This window comes from Oncorhynchus mykiss, chromosome 26 (genome assembly GCF_013265735.2).
Source record: "Oncorhynchus mykiss isolate Arlee chromosome 26, USDA_OmykA_1.1, whole genome shotgun sequence".
Lineage (NCBI taxonomy): Eukaryota > Metazoa > Chordata > Actinopteri > Salmoniformes > Salmonidae > Oncorhynchus > Oncorhynchus mykiss.
The window spans coordinates 32,179,337-32,199,801 of record NC_048590.1 but is presented as its reverse complement, the minus strand read 5'-3'; the positions used below and the strand labels follow the sequence as shown (position 1 = coordinate 32,199,801).

The following is a 20,465-nucleotide window of genomic DNA, read 5'->3' as shown; positions in this document are numbered from 1 at the left end:
TGTGTACTTGAGGACTTTTTTTTGGTAAGCTAAGTAGACACAATTAACTGCCATTTGGTGGACCACACCCTGTCTATTTCTCTGACAAGTTAAGCCTGATCAACAACAAAAAAATACTTTTTACATTAGGTCAGGTAAATAAAATAAAGAGAGATGTTAGAGACAATTGGTCCATTAGACGGTTGCTATGAAACAACCCTCTATGACCATAATGTCTGTATACCACAAGAGGGCAGAGTGGTCTTCTCTCCTACAGCCCAAAGTTACATACAGCACTAAACTACATAACCTACCTTGTGTAAACAGTTTTGGTGAAGGGAAATGAAAGGGGTCATCTACATGGTCTGCTAAAAGCAGTTCCTAACTACATGTCATCTTATTGTAGATAAAACTATTCTATCCATGTCCCCTGGCCTGTCATTTCATTGAGAGTTCCTCCCCTCTATTAGAGTTAAACCCAAAATATTCTCAGTGTTCCAATAACTTAAATCCTCTTAGTGGGTTCACTTCATATCTGGAATGCATTCAGTGAGGTTGCAGAAATACTAATGTAACACAGCATATAAAATACTTTTGTTCTTATTTTAAAAATGGCATGTTTATGTGGACATACAGTGCCTTGCGAAACTATTCGGCCCCCTTGAACTTTGCGACCTTTTGCCACATTTCAGGCTTCAAACATAAAGATATAAAACTGTATTTTTTTTGTGAAGAATCAACAAGTGGCGCACAATCATGAAGTGGAACGACATTTATTGGACATTTCAAACTTTTTTAACAAATCAAAAACTGAAAAATTGGGCGTGCAAAATTATTCAGCCCCTTTACTTTCAGTGCAGCAAACTCTCTCCAGAAGTTCAGTGAGGATCTCTGAATGATCCAATGTTGACCTAAATGACTAATGATGATAAATACAATCCACCTGTGTGTAATCAAGTTTCCGTATAAATGCACCTGCACTGTGATAGTCTCAGAGGTCCGTTAAAAGCGCAGAGAGCATCATGAAGAACAAGGAACACATCAGGCAGGTCCGAGATACTGTTGTGAAGAAGTTTAAAGCCGGATTTGGATACAAGAAGATTTCCCAAGCTTTAAACATCCCAAGGAGCACTGTGCAAGCGATAATATTGAAATGGAAGGAGTATCAGACCACTGCAAATCTACCAAGACCTGGCCGTCCCTCTAAACTTTTAGCTCATACAAGGAGAAGACTGATCAGAGATGCAGCCAAGAGGCCCATGATCACTCTGGATGAACTGCAGAGATCTACAGCTGAGGTGGGAGACTCTGTCCATAGGACAACAATCAGTCGTATATTGCACAAATCTGGCCTTTGTGGAAGAGTGGCAAGAAGAAAGCCATTTCTTAAAGATATCCATAAAAAGTGTTGTTTAAAGTTTGCCACAAGCCACCTGGGAGACACACCAAACATGTGGAAAAAGGTGCTCTGGTCAGATGAAACCAAAATTGAACTTTTTGGCAACAATGCAAAACGTTACGTTTGGCGTAAAAGCAACACAGCTCATCACCCTGAACACACCATCCTCACTGTCAAACATGGTGGTGGCAGCATCATGGTTTGGGCCTGCTTTTCTTCAGCAGGGACAGGGAAGATGGCTAAAATTGATGGGAAGATGGATGGAGCCAAATACAGGACCATTCTGGAAGAAAACCTGATGGAGTCTGCAAAAGACCTGAGACTGGGACGGAGATTTGTCTTCCAACAAGACAATGATCCAAAACATAAAGCAAAATCTACAATGGAATGGTTCAAAAATAAACATATCCAGGTGTTAGAATGGCGAAGTCAAAGTCCAGACCTGAATCCAATTGAGAATCTGTGGAAAGAACTGAAAACTGCTGTTCACAAATGCTCTCCATCCAACCTCACTGAGCTCGAGCTGTTTTGCAAGGAGGAATGGGAAAGAATTTCAGTCTCTCGATGTGCAAAACTGATAGAGACATACCCCAAGCGACTTACAGCTGTAATCGCAGCAAAAGGTGGCGCTACAAAGTATTAACTTAAGGGGGCTGAATAATTTTGCACGCCCAATTTTTCAGTTTTTGATTTGTTAAAAAAGTTTGAAATATCCAATAAATGTCGTTCCACTTCATGATTGTGTCCCACTTGTTGTTGATTCTTCACAAAAAAATACAGTTTTATATCTTTATGTTTGAAGCCTGAAATGTGGCAAAAGGTCGCAAAGTTCAAGGGGGCCGAATACTTTCGCAAGGCACTGTATCAGACTAACTCATGGTTGAACTGTTCATCACAATCTTCCTTTCTCTATTCTTAACTTTTGTTTCTCACTAAAACTCTCTAAGCCCCCTCTCTGCTGACTCTCTCTGGTCTCTCTCTGCTGAATCTGTTGATCTCAGAGGAGATAAAAACCAAGCCAGATCCTACTGTCTGCATTCCAAGGCTTTCTCCACTCCCTTTATAAAGACGGTTGTTAGCCTGTGTCTGTGCTCTTCATCTGGTCCTTTTACTCCCCCACCATTTCCCATGACTTCCTGGATAACCTTACCCTCTCACCACAGTTTATACCTCATAGTGTGCTGCCAGACTGAGGAACAGTATCTGTAAACTTAAACACGCCCTGTTTGGCCTGCCGCCAATGAGAACAATTCCTCCCACAAGAGAAGGCTGAGTACAGGGAGCCCAAACGCTTCAGAGGAAACTCCGTACTATGTGCATGTAATTCAACTTACCAAGTAAAAAAGTGAAAACAGAAGTTCCCTTGAATTTGATTGTATCTTTAGAATGCAATCATGTATCATGCCAAATCATTTAAATTAAACTATTACTCATGAGAAGCAATTCAACTCACATACTGTAACCTAACACCTCACATACTGTAACCTAACACAGTCGGAGCTAGCCAACGTAGATGAATAATGCAGAGAAGTAATGACCTGTGTGTGCAGTGGTCTCAGAGTTGGGTTAACTCCCTGTATCAGACACCTCCAACTCTTCTATGCTTCACTCAGTCATACATCAATGTGTCAGAGGTCATACTGGGTAGTACTGTAAAGTCTGCTTTCATAATCAGCACTTTATTTAGGCATCATTATTACAAATTGTTTTTTAGTCATAAATGACACAAGGGAGAGTGAATTTCAGAGGCAGGGAATGTTTACGATTAGTAACCATTATTATTATATTAAACTAGGCAAATCAAGAACAAATTCTTATTTATAATGACAGCCTAGGAACAGTGCGTTAACTGCCTTGTTCAGGGGAAGAATGACAGATGTTTACCTTGTCAGCTCAGGGATTTGATCGAGCAACCTTTCGGTTACTGGCCCAACATTCTAACCACTAGGCTACCTGCTGCCCAAACAATGTAGCACAGATCTGTGAGGGAGGGGTAAGATAATGAGAAGTTTATTTTCATTCTTAAAGGACACACTGGGGACAACTGTCTGGTCATGTCAGATGCTGTTTATTGTTAGTTATTTGGGGTGAAAATAAGCACAGAAAAGCCTTCTTGGATGGAACAGGAAAACATTGTATTACCAAGAAGTGGAGACTGGGGTGATTAAAAGCAGGGTCTCTTTAAATTGCTCTGGTGATTATTAGTTCAAAGGGGAGTTTGGAGGGCACCCATCCTGTATCTTGTCTTTCAGTGAAGCATCCATGTACTGTAGAACTAACAATATAGAGGATTGTATACACAGTATGTCTGTAGGAATGGCAAGTTGAGCCCATATGGTACCAGAGATGAAAAGAGGCATCCAATGCCTTTTACAGGACGAGTCCACTAAGTCCAAACATTCACACACAGGCATGCACCACGCACACGCACACACACCGTCCTGAAGTGAAGATTCCTCAGTCATACAAAACACTCTCATGGCAATACAAATATTAAGCTGGTAAAGCAGTCCATTTTGAAAGACCAATAAAATGTGATAAAATCTAAAAAATATTGAGTAAAGAAAGGCTGCTTCTCCTCCATCCTTAAATACATTCGGTAAATACATTCCTCAGAATTATTCAGGTTCCATCAACGCATCCATTTGAGACCAGATGTGTCAGGTTCATTGTGGGGGTCCTCCTGCTGGCTCTACCAGCAGGTCCAGAATATGAATCCAGTCAACGGGCCAAGCAGTCTGCTCTAAATGACCGTGTCGGTGAAGTCACACCTCGTGAACCCTTTCTGTAAAACACAAGGGAGAAGGCCACTTAGATAGAGCAGTCTGTTTTTAGCAAGGGTAAATAGTAGGCCCAGGACTATACCAGTATCACAATATTTTGTTCCATGGCAAAAATGAAAACACGAAGCAGATCAAACTCTTTGCTCCTTTAAAAACCTGCTGTCTGTGAAATAGTGTGTGCTATAGCTTGGAAAATCAATACATGTGACTGCATGACAACATCCTGATGTTTGTTTCCAACATTAGGGCTAAAGAAGTTAAATCCACTTTTTTTGTTTTCTTGCCACGATACTAAAAAGTATCAAATAAAAAAATCTAATCAAATGTTATTTGTCACATGCCCGAATACAACAGGTATTTACAGTGAAATGTTTACCTACGAGCCCTTTCCCAACAATGCAGTTAAAAATTACAACAAAAATGATTGCTAAATAAAAAAAAAAGGAAAACAGTAACACCATAAAATAACATAAGGAGTATCAGTTCAAAGTCAATGTGCAGAGGTACATGCAGGCAAGTGGAGGCTGCTGAGGGGAGGACGGCTATTAATAATGGCTGGAATGGAGTCAATGGAATGGTGTCAAACACATCAAACCTGGTTTCCATATGGTTGATACCATTCCATTGGATCCATTTCAACCATTATAATGAGACATCCTACCCCCTCAGCAGCCTCCACTGATGTAGGTAGTGCAATGTTTTTTTTTAAATAAAGGTGTCAATGTAAATAGTCCGGGTAGCCATTATATTAACTGTTCAGCAATCTTATGGTTTGGGGGTAGAAGATGTCCAGGAGCCTTTTGGTCCCAGAAGCTCTTGTACCACTTGTCGTGAGGTAGAGAGAACAGTCTTATGACAATTTTTCACGATTCTGGTATCGTTCCGGCCCTAGTAAACAGGCCTAAATATTCTACAGTGTGAAGAGGGCACATAGAAGGGACAAACAGTGTTTACAAGTGTCAACTGAAGATTGATATTTAGCACAGAGAAAAAACAGACAGCCGTTATCTTGCAAGAGACAATCAATGGCTGCTCCCAGCATTCCACTGCCAGATTCCAAACATACCATTTAACTGACCATCCAAGGAAACACAAGACACTGCACTACAAACTCAAGTAGCACTATAGCACAAAGAAGAGGACTGTCCAGTTGCCAACCACCAAACCAAGGTGTTTTACTGGTCCTGTTCAATAAACACCAAAACAACTCAAGCAAAGAAAACCATGATATAAAAGATAGTCTAAATATATAACCGGTAACAGATAACTAGATTGTATAAACTTGAACTGATAACTGTAGTACCGGCACAGAATAAGGATTCCTAAGGGCCACAAGAAAAATTCACTTCCATGAAAATGTAATAACTAACAGCTTTAGTGAAAATATTTACATTTGCTGTGCCAAAGAATTATGGGGGATATCAGTCGATCCAGGGGAGGGGGAGGGGAGAATTCTTAGAACTGATAAAAAAAAAAGAGTTAGACTAACCGTTAGAGGCCATAAAGAAAATAAAGAACCATCTGGACCAAGACAAGAGGTTAGAAGGCCATGCACAATGGAAGAGGCCAAACGACTCCCCCGTTTCCTGCTCTCCAAGCCCATCTATCACAATGTCTATGTTAAATGGTGTTAGCCTCACCTGTTTATAATCTTTATGCAGCTTGTTGTACTGGAACATGTTGAAGAGTACTGTGGAAGCAGCCTTGGCAGCCTTCAGCTTCCCTGAGCTATAGTAGGAGAAAAACACAGTCAAACACAACAGGAGCCAGACAGGAAATTGGAAATAAAAAGCAGACACAATGAATAACAAAACCAAGAACACTGAGAGACAAGATTCACTAACCTGTTGTCGTGGGAAGACTTAATTGCAACAAGTTTGGGGAGTCCATCAAAGAAGGTGATGTCTCTCGCTGCTAGTGAGCTGCCTGCAACCAGGTTATTGAGGGTCCCACATATGTTGACCACCACTTCACTGGATGGTTCCTTCTGGTGGCCATCACTGGGGAGCTTGGTCACCAGAATGTTCACTACCTTCGTAGCTAGAGGTCAGAAGGGAGAGAAGTAGCCATTCTTTAAAGTCTCCTTATAAGGGGAATTACTGTGATTAATATGCATGGAATGGATGGATACAAGGTTGAGGGCAGGAGAGACAGGGGGTAGAAATTAACAGTGTGCGGTACTGGGGGTTGAGTCTCACCCATGTCGTCCTTGTTTCTGCTGTGTCGGGACAGGTTCCTCAGGAGGCCAGTGAGGGAACGCATCTCCTGGTCACTTTGTGTCTGCAGGAGGTCCAGGACCACGGGCAGCATTCGCTCCTGCTCTAAAGCCACCCAACTCAGCACTGACGCCCACTGATACACAAGGAGGAAGAGGAATTCAACACTAGTGTTGAGTACATTTTCAGTTGAACTGTAAATGTGAATGAAGCATATGTAGCCTGTCATGGTGAAAGTGATGGCTAGGTCAGCTCGTGGGGGAGAGGAGTGGGACCTACCCTGGTCTCTCCGGCTGTGATGTTCTGCAGGGCCCCTGTTGCAGCCTCTCGTGTTGCCGTGTTGGTCTCATAGTGCTGAAGCACGCGGTTATACAGCCCCACCACCTGGGGGTGCCACAGCCACTCCGCCCCCTTTGGCTGCTTAGCCACCTCTGAGAAGGTGGACAGTTCCTGGTTCTGTCGCTATAGAGATCAGGGGAATAGATTAATTACAGAAAAAAACATATCATGGTCCCATGTCCATCAGGATTGTATGACGACATACTGTATAATGTTTCAGTGTCTTGAAGTTTAGCCGTAATTTGATATTTCCTTTGGGTTTGCCTTGGGTAAATGACACCTACCTCCTTTGCCTTCTTGCTCTGTGGGGTGAAACAGCCAATGGACTCAGTCTCAGTAGTGGCTCTGGCCCGCGTAGGCCCCTCCAGTCGCAGTAGGGTTGAGGGAGGGATCTCACTGTACAGCTGATAAGACAGGTTCCTCAGGACACACACTGCATTCTCTACACCCTGCAGGCACAGACAAAGATCGAGGGAGGGGGGGAAGAGAGAGAAAGAGAGAGCGAGAGAAGGGGTGAGGAGAGGGTGAGATGGAAACATAGGTGGCCATTGTGTCTCTCAAAGCAGCCTGCATTACATACAGCAGATAGGCCACAGCATGACCAGTCTGGCTGTCTGGTAGATAATACAAACAGTAACACTAATGACGAACTGTACAGATACAATGATTGGCTCTCACTATACTCCAGCTGAACCCATGAGTTGCTGAAGACTGTAGTATATGAGATCAAATCAAATGAGATATTAAATCAGGGAAAAGGGTTTGACCTGAAAGAACATGCCCAGAAAAATAATCAAGTTGTGAAAGAAACACACAATAATGTGACATAAGTAGAACAGTTGAGGCGTACTTTGTCCTCTGCTTTCTCATCCTGAAGGGAGTTCTGGATGTAGGCCACCAGCGAGTCCACCAGCCCTCGCATGTCTCTCATCTGCTGTCTCGTCCTCTCATTCACTGAGCTCAGGTTCCTGAACAGAGGAAGAGAGTACAGAGAAGTTGTATACAGTACATGTATCAGTCCTTGTACAGTGTGTATGTATACAACATGTAGGCAGATAGGTATAGCTACCTCAGGCAGCCTGTGGTGTTGTAGAAGATGTCTGCCTCAGATGGACTCTGACGGATCAGCTCTGAATCTCCAACACTGCACAGGGGCACCAGCACCCTCTCTGTGAGCTCACTCAATGTCTCTCTGGCCAACTTCTCCTTCAGACTGTCCTTAGAGGACATGTTCCACAGAATACCTGCAGGACAGACAGAGGAGAGAGAGGGTTTATTGAACCACTCTGTCGGATACACAAAACAGCCTCTATGACCAGGATAGAGTGTGTGCTGATAACCTGACATCCAAATGATTTAACTTCAATAGGTCTAAATAATCACTATTATCACAGTGGGATTCATGTCATATGATTCCAAAGTAAACCCTGGGAATCCTATTTTCTATTTTCAATGTGGCCAATAAATAATATCTGATGTATCAATATCAAATCAAGTGTTATTTTGTCACATGCGCCGAATACAACAGGTGTAGGTAGACCTTACAGTGAAATGCTTACTTAGAAGCCCTTAACCAACAATGCAGTTTTAAGAAAAATAAGTTTTAGGACAGTATTTACTCAAATAAACTGAAGTAAAAAAAAGAAAAAGAAATAAGAAATAAGAAAAATAGAAAAAAAATATAATAATAATTAGGAAGCAACAAAAAAGTTACTGTAGCGAGGCTATATAAAGGGGGTACCAGTACAGAGTCAATCTGCGGGGGCACCGGTTAGTCGAGGTAATTGAGCTAATATGTACATGTAGGTAGAGGTAAAGTGACTATGCATGGATAATAAACAGAGAGTATCAGCAGCGTAAAAAATGAGGGGGGGGGGGGGGGGGCAATGCAAATAGTCCGGGTAGTCATTTGATTAGCTGTTCAGGAGTCTTATGGCTTAGGGGTAGAAGCTGTTAAGAAGCCTTTTGGACCTTCTACGGATCTATAATGGGAAATATTATTTATATAATACATTAACTATCACAGTATGATAAGAATTTCAGGGAAAGTATTTACAGAGCATAAGTGACACATCTATCGCCCCCACACACTAGTTTATCTAATGGCCGAGGCTGCGGATCCGTAGGTAATTCCACCCCATCCCCCCTGGATCCTTTTTCCCCAGCGTTGAAGATCCCAATCACGTTCTGCTCGTGTGTTTCTTTACCTCTACTTTACTCACCAGTTTTTGTGGTCACCCTCTCTTCACATTTCTCACTGTCAGTCGTGAATTATAATTATTTTACAGGTGAAGTTCACAGGCGAAATGCCATGCAGCGTCTGCATGCCAACCATTTGATCTCAATCCAATTCATGGGGATATGCATAGACAGCTGAAGTCGGAAGTTTACATACACCTTAGCCAAATACATTTAAACTCAGTTTTTCACAATTCCTGACATGTAATCCTAGTAAAATGCCCTGTTTTAGGTCAGTGAGGATCACCACTTTATTTGAAGAATATGAAATGTCAGAATAATAGTTCAATAATAGAATAATTATTTATTTCAGCTTTTATTTCTTTCATCACATTCCCAGTAGGTCAGAAGTTTTCATACACTCAATTACTATTTGGTAGCATTGCCTTTAAATTGTTTAACTTCGGTCAAACATTTCGGGTAGCCTTCCACAAGCTTCCCACAATAAGTTGGGTGGAATTTGGCCCATTCCTCCTGACAGAGATGGTGTAACTGAGTCCGGTTTGTAGGCCTCATGGCTCGCACACACTTTTTCAGTTCTGCCCAAAGATTTCTATAGGAGTGAGGTCAGGGCTTTGTGATGGCCACGTTGTTGTCCTTAAGCCATTTTCCCACAACTTTGGAAGTATGCTTGGGGTCATTGTCCATTTGGAAGACCCATTTGCGACCAAGCTTTAACTTACTGACTGATGTCTTGAGATGTTGCTTCAATATATCCACAGAATTTTCCTTTGTCATGATGCCATCTATTTTGTGAAGGGCACCAGTCCCTCCTGCAGCAAAGCACCCCCACAACATGATGCTGCCACCCCCGTGCTTCACGGTTGGGATGGTGTTCTTCGGCTTCCAAGCCTCCCCTTTTTCCTCCAAACATAACGATGGTCATTATGGCCAAACAGTTCCATTTTTGTTTCATCAGACCAGAGGACATTTCTCCAAAAAGTATGATCTTTGTCCCCATGTGCAGTTGCAAACCCGTAGTCTGGCTTTTCTATAGTGGTTTTGGAGCAGTGGCTTCTTCCTTGCGGTACGGCCTTTCAGATTATGCTGATATAGGACTCGTTTTACTGTGGATATAGATACTTTTGTACCTGTTTCCTCCAGCATCTTCACAAGGTCCTTTGTGTCACATGGAATGACGATGGAGAGACGAAACAGGTACGGAGAGTCAAACATTTAATATAGAACGGACATGGAACGAGACAGGAACAGCGTCAGCATTCAAAACAAAGACAAAAACAATCAATGCATCAGCAGGGAACAGAGCAGGGAAACTGATAAATATAGGGGAGGTAATAAACAGATGATGAGTGAGTCCAGGTGAGTCCAATATCACTGATGCGCGTGACGAGGGAAGGCAGGTGTGCGTAAATGATGACAGGAGTGCGTGTTGCAGGGCAGCCGAGGGATGAGCGGGAGCAGACGTGACAGTGATTTTGGTGGCCCACCATCGTGAGAGACGCTCTGGAATTCATCTCAGCCTGCTCGGTCTGTGCCCGGAAACAAAACCTCCATCAAACCTACATCCAGTCGGCTTCGCCCTCTTCCCATACCCAGCCGCCCCTGGTCACACATAGCTCAGGACTTCGTCACTGGCCTTCCTCCATCTAACGGTAACTCAGTCCAGGACCACAGGAGCTGTTGTCAATGCACCTGGAGGAGGGACCGGTCTGTTCTTCGTGCCTCCGCCAGGAGGGGGGGGGGGGGGGGGGGGGTGTACTGTCACATCTGCTCCTGCCACACCCCCTAGTGGTCATCAGGTGTCTGCTTGACCTGCAGCCATTCCCCCAGTACACTATCTCTCTCTCTCCCCCTCCCTTTCTGTTTGTGTCTGATTCTGTGGTTGGAGACAAGTGTGCTGGAGTCAGATCAGATCCCTATCAGCTGCAACTCGTTCCATTATCAAGACTTCCACTCTGTCAGATCGTAATCTCTGCTCAGTCACTTTATGCTTCTAGCCTTTATTATTATTCAAGATCCTGTTTCCCTGCTGTACCTGTTTCCCTGCTTGACGATGTTTATCTTCTCACTGCAGTTTTGCCACCCTGACTCTGGCTCCTGTCTCCTGTTCCACATCTCACCACCCTGCTACCCTGTTCTGGACTCACCACAACACCACTCCCTTGGATTCCCCTCCGGACCTGTTTACCCTGTCCCAACCCATCACACTCCAACCTCAGCCTCCACATCTGGTTTTATACAACTCATCCAAGCTTCCCCAGATCTGCACTCCATATCTCCCTGTGTTACAATAAATACCTTGGTTCATTCATCTCTGTTTCCTAGTCTAAGTCTGCTCTTGGGTTCCCCTGTGCTGCTCCTCATAACACTTTGCTGTTGTTCTGGGATTGATTTGCACTTTTCGCACCAAAGTACGTTAATCTCTAGGAGACAGAACGCGTCTCCCTCCTGAGCGGTATAATGGCTGTGTGGTCCCATGGTGTTTATACTTGCGTACTATTGTTTGTACAGATAAATGTGGTACCTTCAGGCGTTTGGAAATTGCTCCCAAGGATGAAACAGACTTATGGAGGTCTACAATTTATTTTCTGAGGTCTTGGCAGATTTCTTTTGATTTTCCCATGATGTCAAGCAAAGAAGCACAGAGTTTGAAGGTAGGCCTTGAAATACATACACAGGTACACCTCCAATTTACTCAGATTATGTCAATTAGCCTATCAGAAGCTTCTAAACCATGACATAATTTTCTGGAATTTTCCAAGCTGTTTAAAGGCACTGTCAACTTAGTGTATGTAAACTTCTGACCCACTGGAATTGTGATACAGCGAATTATAAGTGAAATAATCTGTCTGTAAACAATTGTTGGAAAAAATACTTGTGTCATGCACAAAGTAGATGACAAAACTATAGTTTGTTAACAAGAAATTTGTGGAGTGGTTGAAAAATACGTTTTAATGACTCCAACCTAAGTGTATTTAAACTTCTGACCTCAACTGTAGATCTTCTTGAGCTAAACAGTGAAGAAGCAAGCCTACAGTGTTGTTTTCAATTATGTACAGTGAGCAAAAATTTTAGCAGATGGTGTTAACAAACTGTAGCACTAACCTGTGTTTAGTTTTTATCAAAGCACATATTTTGCCTAGTGGTGCGCATTGCTGAGTTTTGGCCACATGAGAGAAACATCAAACCATTTGCACAATCATCCTAAAATCTCATATGAAATGTTTTATTATTTTTTGTCTTACAGTAACGTTATACTATGCTATTATATTCAGTTCTGTTATGTAGAATACTAGCATTATGTGATGTTGCAGACATTGATTCCCCAGAGTACTTTGTTCTCTGGGCAGCCTAACAGTGGAGCAGAGACTGTGCGTAAAGTAAAGAATTCTGCACATTCGCAGAAGCTTCGGACCTTTAGCTGTCGGGAAGTGGGGTCCAGAGAAGTCGGATCCACAGCTACTCCGTTATTGTATTAGCCAATGAAAGGTCAGTGGCTCCATATACCCTCCAATCAACTGATCAGAGCAGCATGGCCCTCTCTCTCTCTCTCTCTCTCTCTCTGTGTGAAGTGCAGTTGACACAGGGGAGGGTTCAAATACATACAGGGTCCAGGAATCTCAAGGACTATTACTCAGAGGAGGAGGCAGCCAAGCATGAACAAAGCACAAGAGACTGCTGGGAAATTAGGCTGCCCCTTTCAATGGGCTGATTGATTTGAGTGTCCTCAGGTTACAGGGCATTCTTCATTCCCAGATTGACCCACTTACAAAGGGAACCTCTATTACATAGTTACTACCGGTCCACATGCTCAACCTGTGTACAGACAGATTCTATCTCTACAGACTACAATTAGGCTCTGTTATATTTGACAGAATCTTCAGCACGTGAATGATAAAAAATATATAGCCTAAACATTTGTGGTGGGCAACAATATTGAAAAACCTATATTGATATCAAATTGAATTATGATTGCTGTTACCTTACACAATTATGTAAAAAAAAAAAACATACATGACTATTTCTGCAAGCACAACGTAACTGCCTGCTGATGGGGCATCAACTGGCTTTTCATTGTATCCTAAGTGGTTGGGTAGGTTAGGCCCCTAGAACATTCACACAGCAAGCAGTTGTCTGTACTTCTCAAAGCCGTAGAAGTAAACAGAAAATATAACATTCACACAGCAAGCAGTTGTCTGTACTTCTCAAAGCCGTAGAAGTAAACAGAAAATATAACATTCACACAGTAGCTATGTTATTCATAAAATGATATAATATTGATATCAGTTAGAAAAAAGCAAATGGCATTGATATATAGATGTTCCATATCGATGCCCATCACTACTAAAAATATATTATTTTGGTTGGGATTCTATTTGGGATTTGAACTTTTTTAACTTTATGTTGGACTCTAATTGAAAGAAAGTGATTACTTGAATCTCTGATTGGTGACAATATACTGTATGCTTCTTCTGCTCACCTCATGTCACGTTGACTATTTTGCTTTTGTTGCTCTCATATTGACAGTATTTCCTTGAACTTTAAAATTGTAACTTAGTTTGAGATCCAAGCTGATTGTTAAAGTATATAGATGATCTTACCAGTGATGTTCTTGCGAAGCTCCTCATCTGGTTCTTTCAGGACACTGATGAGCTTGGCTACTCCCCCAGCCTCAATGAGGGCCGCCTTGTTGTCCATGTTCTCATAGATGAGGTTGCGTGTAGCGCCTGTAGCGTAGCGCTGGACCTCCTGGCTGTCACTGCTGAAGAGCTGCACCAGGGCTGGGACACCCTTCAGCAGACGCACCTGTTGTCGACAGGGCGGGTCAAGGGGAGACAGACAGGTGGATGACTGACTAGTCTATATGACTATCAGGCTGACTTACTAAGCCATAACAAGACAACAAATTCTATATTACAATGGCATTTTTGATAAGAGCACGGAGAACTCAGTTTAGTTTAAACAGTAGGGCTGTAAATTCTATTTTGGGCAATGAAGTATGTTACTGTATATGGCTATTTTTATTGAGAAGGATATGTTACCTGGTTCTTGGCATCACTGCTATGGTAACATTGGTGCTGGATGTAGGCTGCTCCCAGCACCTGCATGGCTGTGTCGGACATGGAGAGGTAGTTGACCGCGGTGGGCATGTCTAAACTGTGCATTCTGTCCACAAACACCAGGAAGACAAAGGAGAGTGAGGTTAATCTGAAGCTTATAACAGTTATGTAAGAAGAACAGAATGTACCTAGCGCTAAGTTTGTTCTTTTGATATTCCAGGAGATTTTAACAGTCCATGCATCTCTCACCCTCCGAGTTTCTCGTTGCTGTCAGCTGAATCCCTGCCCCCATCAGGCACGTCCATGCCTTTCCCCATACTCTTCATGCTGTTCAAGGAGGCCGGTCGGGGCAGGGAGTTCTGGTACTGCCCCCAGCCTCCGTACACACTGCCACCGCCCCCGCCAGACACCTGCTGCCACTGCTGCAGCCCCGACACTGAGCTCAGATGTTGCTGCTGCTGTTGTCTGTTGTTGATGCGACTAATGGTACGGTGGGCGGGGCCTTTGTAGGAGTGCTGGTAAACTAGCTCCGCCTCTCTCCACCCACCACTACCACCCCCCGCCAGGGTTCCACTGAGTGTGCGCCTCATCGTTGCTGGGGCAGGTATACCTCCACCATGGTAGGAGTGGAACTCTGTGGCCATGCCATCACGGGCCACCCAGCTGGCCACTGGGTTTTGCTGCTGGTGGCGCAGGGTGAGCAGGCCTCCCACACCCTGGGCCACTGCCTCTTGGTCAGCCTGACAAACTGATCTGGACCTGGTGGTCCTCGTCCGGCTGGTCTGGTAGCCACCCAGCTGGATGTCGTCATGGTGGAGGTAGCCAGTGTTGACTGGAGGCTGGCTGATTCTGTATCTGGGTCCTAACTCCACCGCTGAGAGAGACGAGTACCTACCTCCCAAGTACTGCTGGGATACCGGGGGCATCTAGAGGCCATACAGAGAGGACACTGTTACACTTAACTATCTACACTACAATAATCCCCAAAAAGCAAACATTGGCCAAACTGTATAGTCTAAAAATGAGGTCATGGATAAGATGTTTTTAGACTCTTTGGGCAGTAGAATCCTGTACATAGATTTTTGTTCCTGTGTCTCATCTAAACATAGATATGGTAGGATCCTGTGAAATACTGCATGTATGTGCTGTGAGGGTGCCGCTGTGAAGTGTGTCACTGTGGTAGGACTGTGGAGTTTCTTTTTTTAACACATCTCTCCTGGTTTAGATAAGGGACAAAGGTGGCATGGCAATCAGCTAGAAAAGTAGGACTTTGGGGCTGTTGGAATAGGGATTATCATGAAGGCAAAAATAAACACAACTGAACATTAGAAAATATGAAGTCCTACAGTACTCACCTTCATGGTCCTACTCCCTGTGTTATACACCATTGACTTAGAGCTGAATCCGGGGTTGTACGTGTTATATCTCATTGTGCCACCATGGTCTACATGTGGATAGAGAAAGACTTTGTCTTAGACAGAGAATGCAACCACAACTTTCTCCTGAGATTACAATTTCACAATTAGTCTAATTACATATTAATGAAGCTATAACCTGTCCTGCAAAGCACTTGTTCTTGTTACTAAAAAGTGTAACAAATGATGACTCTGATTAGCTTCTTGCCACTTGCTTTGCTATTTGGACTCATGGTTACTATGTTTGTGCATGAAAAACAACAACAATATCAGCCTCAGCTGTACACCAAGACAAGCAGCAAACATGTAGAAATGTAAACACACACCCAGGGAGATATTGCACAATACCTCATGTTTTAGGGGGATTAGCCTAAAACTTGAGCTGCACTGTACCGAGATATCGAAACATTGAGGACAGGATAATGTTGGACTAAGCAAGCAAGGTAGTATACCTTTGGGAGATTCTTTGTTTTGTGAGAGAGTGCATTAAAACAGACCCTGGCATTTCATACTGGACCAGCTAAACACATAAAGACCACTAGAGAGTAATGCTGACACTATAGCTTAACTAATATGGTATAGTGAGGGTTAACTGAGTGTCCCAGTGAGGCTGACTCCTGGCAGAGTGACCTAGCAGGGGTTGAGAGAGGCCAACTGAACTGTGTGGGAGGATTCCATGCCTGAGGGTTGACATTGAACAGGACAATTCTGGTCAAAAGAGTCTACTTACTCACAGGAAACGGCTACAAAAACATTGATTTACGCCTACTATAGACGCTCACTTCAATCTGATATTAATACTGAACCTTTTATGTATATCTTAACTCATTAACTTTAATAGTGATATAAAAAAAACAAAAAACAAAGGGGAGGTTTGTTAAACTAATTCTCTGCATGCACAAAGTTGTCTCTGCACTGTGTGAGAGCTGAGCTCTGTCCACTACTTTGCAGGTCAAGTGTTACTCTACCTTTAGGTCTGAACATTAGGTCATAAAAATCTACTTTTCTTACTGTGTATACAAATACTGTATGTTTTGACTGTATAACCATGGCAACAATGTGATAATATGGTGTTGTAAGTCATTTGAGACAGTATTATCTATAGCCCCCTGTTGAGTTTGAATAGGAGTTGCGATAACATAAGCTTTTGTCAAATAGACTATCCATTAAATTCCTAATATCCCCTCAATTGTGAGTTTTACACACACACACGCACACACACACACACACACACGCACGCACACACACATACACACACACACACACACACACACACACACACACACACACACACACACACACACACACACACACACACACTACTTCACTGCTGAGTGAAATAGGCCCACTGTCACTGTATGTTTTCAATCAAAATACCTATCTTAATTACAGTTTGTAACAGCACTATAATTAACAGTATAGTTTTCCCAACTCAAGTTGTTTGCCTTCTCATTGCAAAACACAGGCAGCTGACTGATTTATGTGTTGGTTTCACGTAGTTCTTTCTGAGATGCCATCTGACCACAATATCCAACCCAACCCACTCAACCCTGTCCAAAATAGAACATGAGCTGAGCAGCTTGGTGCTACTGATAACCCATTCTGAAGAGCTGAATGGATTGACAGGAATGTTTCATACATCAGAGGGTCCCATTTTTTAAAATTTTATCTGAGCTTTATGTTATCAATAACCACATTGACTAGCAGTTCAAAACTAACATTATACTTTATCATATTATACTGTATTGTGCATCATTTTCCTCCCCAATCCTGTAAAAAATTATGTCATAAGGTGTCAACTACAGTGCCTTGCGAAAGTATTTGGCCCCCTTGAACTTTGCGACCTTTTGCCACATTTCAGGCTTCAAACATAAAGATATAAAACTGTATTTTTTTTGTGAAGAATCAACAACAAGTGGGACACAATCATGAAGTGGAACGACATTTATTGGATATTTCCAACTTTTTTAACAAATCAAAAACTGAAAAATTGTCAGTGCAAAATTATTCAGCACCCTTAAGTTAATACTATAATACTGTATCCGAAATGGACATGCTCAAAACATTGCCTAGTAAACTAGCTACCTAATGATATCATTCTAGTGTTAAAAAAATAAACATTCTCCAACTGTGTAACCATGTTGAGGAATCCAGCTAAATTGTCCTTCTATTAGTATTGGGCATGAAATAATCTTTAAACCCTTAAGTGTTAAATCACTCACATAATATGGTTCATTGCCACATGCAGTGATAATTCCTGTCTGTGACTAAATGTTCAGATTTTTCAGAATATCACATCTTCTGTGTAAAAGCATCTGTGTATAAATAACTTTTATATACAGAATTACTGTGAAAGTTTGGCATCTGGCAAGACAGATTGAATGCTTTACTGGTTTGGCGTAGCATCTGTTGACACCATGACTGCAGATGTGAGAACCATCTGTCAGATCACTCAGATGTGTTACCTTGCCCCCTGCATGTTATGAAATACCTGCAGGCCTGCATTTTTATGGCATGTAGGAGAGAGTAATATAGCCTAGTTGGGGAGGTGGTCTTAGGGGAAACCGCTACTCACACCACACTATAAACGCTTAACCCCATCTGGCACCAGCAAGACCAGTCTGCCAAGACAAGGACTAGTTTCACTGATTACAATACAATAATAATCTATCAATATTGACAAGTCTTTAGGCTACCAATGATAAAATGACCTGTTCCATGTTTTGTACATCAAAGGAAAACGGATCATAGTAAATTTGGACTGGACTTATGTTGAAAGAGTACGGTTGAGCCATCTTCCCTAAGGGTGTCATTGAAAAATTTAATGAGTATTTGGTCTGGTCTACACACAGCCGGTAATTCGTTTGTTCGTTTGTTGAAAAACAAATGCCTCACATTTCTAAAATAGGACACAGGCTAAAATGTATAATAAATTGCCCACCTGGGGAAATGCAGTTCGAGCCGTTCAGCCGTGTGAGGGATGAAGACCTCTTTTCGGCGAGGCGCAGATGGACTTGTTGTTGAACCCTCTTAGCCCTTTCCACCTCGTCCATTATGGAACCCCTCGGTCCCAACTGCACATCGGACGGGACTGCATAAGTGGTGACCGCGGTGTTGGGCTGTAGGGCGGACAGAAAGCAGCTCTCTGATGCAACGGTCGCACTCATTGCGATAACCGCAAATTGAAACAATCCTTTAAAAATGACAATCAAAGAGTCCCTATTCGTTATTATGTGTAAATGACGCCCAGCTCCTATGTATAAAGTGGCAGACTCATGCATTCAACTCCTATAATTCCCAAAGGAATGCAGACCACCCTGCTGCACTTCTTTCCCGTCAGTGACAACCTTCTCTCTGAACTGATGCTTGCCTCCTCGAGCCAAACGCTAGGAGGAGTTATTTGATGTTACGCAGTCTCACATTGGCCACTTGGAGAATGTTTCAATTAAAGCTGGAATCCTTAGTTGCAACATACATGTTTGGTCATAAATTAAAGCAACTGTTCCAGTGAAAATCAAATTTGTAAAAGTTCATATTTTGTTAACTCATATGTTGTTGATTCATTCTATTATCGTATATACTCGTACGTGAGGCCAAAGCATAAAACACTTCAAAAACCCCTCCTCAAAGTTGTAGACTATCTCAATGCTTGCTAATCAGCGGTCTACTGGCATGATTTTTAATGACCGGTATATGCCCACAACATTCTGTTGTTGGGGTACGCCCACACAATTTCAACACAGGGAAGCTGCTTTTTGACTAACATAATGAAACATGTTTGGAAGGAAAACTATTTCAATCATATTTTAATTTATTGTATGTAACATGACAAATACATCTGGAAACAAACACTGTCAAAACGTGTTTAAAACTATAATTTTGAGATCGTGGATGGTCAGTCGTTGCATCCATAGCACTTGTCTATGAATTTGAGAGTGGATGCATTTCTCCAGGCCCATCCCTCGATCTTTTACCACAACACAGACCCGGTGACCGTTTTGTTATTGTTTTAATGAAGGATTCTAGCTTTAAACTAAGGCAGGCAGCATACTTTATTATCTTGTTTTTCCCTCACTACTGAATTGATGTGAAATGATTCTAAGTTCTTATTTAGCCTATTAATTAGATATGAAAAGACAGGACATCATTTTTAAAAATTGTATCTTTATTTAACTAGGTAAGTCAGTTATTTTCAATGACGGCCTAGGAACAGTGGGTTAACTGCCTTGTTCAGGGGCAGAACGAGATTTTTACCTTGTCAGCTCGAGGATTTGATCTTGCAACCTTTCGGTTACTATTCCAACGCTCTAACCACTACCTGCCGCCCCATTTGAGACCATGTCATCTCCTTCTGAACCAACATTGTATACCTTACCATCTTTGACTCATGCCCAGTTTTAGGTACCTAATGTAGGCGCTGTACATGGTACTGCGTGGTGCAAGATACAATAGGATACTCAAAAGTTGAACATGTATCATTATCCCATCAGATAGTCCAATCACCCCAACATAGTCAGATTAAGGGACTCACCATCATAATAGGTTTTATTATCCTTTGCCAGAGTGTTTAAAATATATTCTGTATTCTTTCAGTATTCCTTCTTTCTGTCCTCTTCAGTTAGCTGTCGTCCGTCTGTTCTCTTTTCCTGAAATCTCAGCTCTTTTAGGGAGGCGGTGGTTTTAGACTAAGGAGTGCCGAGCTCTGAGGGCTCACCCCTGACTTAACCCTTCCCTAATACTCCACACCCTGGCCCAACGTAGATGAAGATGGGAGTATGGGAGAGTGATAAAGACAGAGAGAAAGTTGAGTCAAAGAGCATAGGCTAGGTTAGAAGTGAAGATGTGAGAACATATTTTACCTGAATGTGTCAAAATGAATCACTAACTGTCAGGGCCCAAAATTGTTATGGTGATATCAATGGGTTTGATGTCAGTTGTACTGGTTCTGTTTGGTGAAGATTTTGTATGAGTGTGTGGTGACATCAGAGGGTTGGACCAAAGGGGTAAAAGTGTTGAACACTTTGGTTGACCTTAGCATAATCTCTACTGTATGTCATTAAATCAAATCAAATTGT

At 42.4% G+C, this 20,465-nt stretch overlaps 1 protein-coding gene across 2 annotated transcripts; it reads right to left on the bottom strand.

The window, feature by feature from the left end:
- Positions 1-3,372: 3,372 nt before the first annotated feature.
- LOC110506640 (plakophilin-3) lies at positions 3,373-20,072 on the bottom strand. 2 transcript variants are annotated; one of them, XM_036964565.1, is made up of 14 exons: positions 19,922-20,072; positions 18,332-18,509; positions 15,331-15,419; positions 14,225-14,901; positions 13,958-14,081; positions 13,517-13,721; positions 7,786-7,960; positions 7,567-7,684; positions 7,001-7,165; positions 6,657-6,839; positions 6,360-6,513; positions 6,006-6,201; positions 5,802-5,889; positions 3,373-4,163 (listed from the first exon to the last, which is right to left on the bottom strand). In XM_036964565.1, the coding sequence occupies exons 1-14, from the start codon at positions 19,925-19,927 to the stop codon at positions 4,122-4,124; spliced, it is 2,400 nt and encodes a 799-aa protein (XP_036820460.1). In that variant the 5' UTR covers positions 19,928-20,072; the 3' UTR covers positions 3,373-4,121. The 2 variants fall into 2 exon arrangements, with proteins under 2 accessions (XP_036820460.1, XP_036820459.1); XM_036964564.1 differs by lacking the exon at positions 19,922-20,072 and having other exon boundaries at positions 18,332-18,757.
- Between the last annotated feature and the right edge of the window lie 393 nt (positions 20,073-20,465).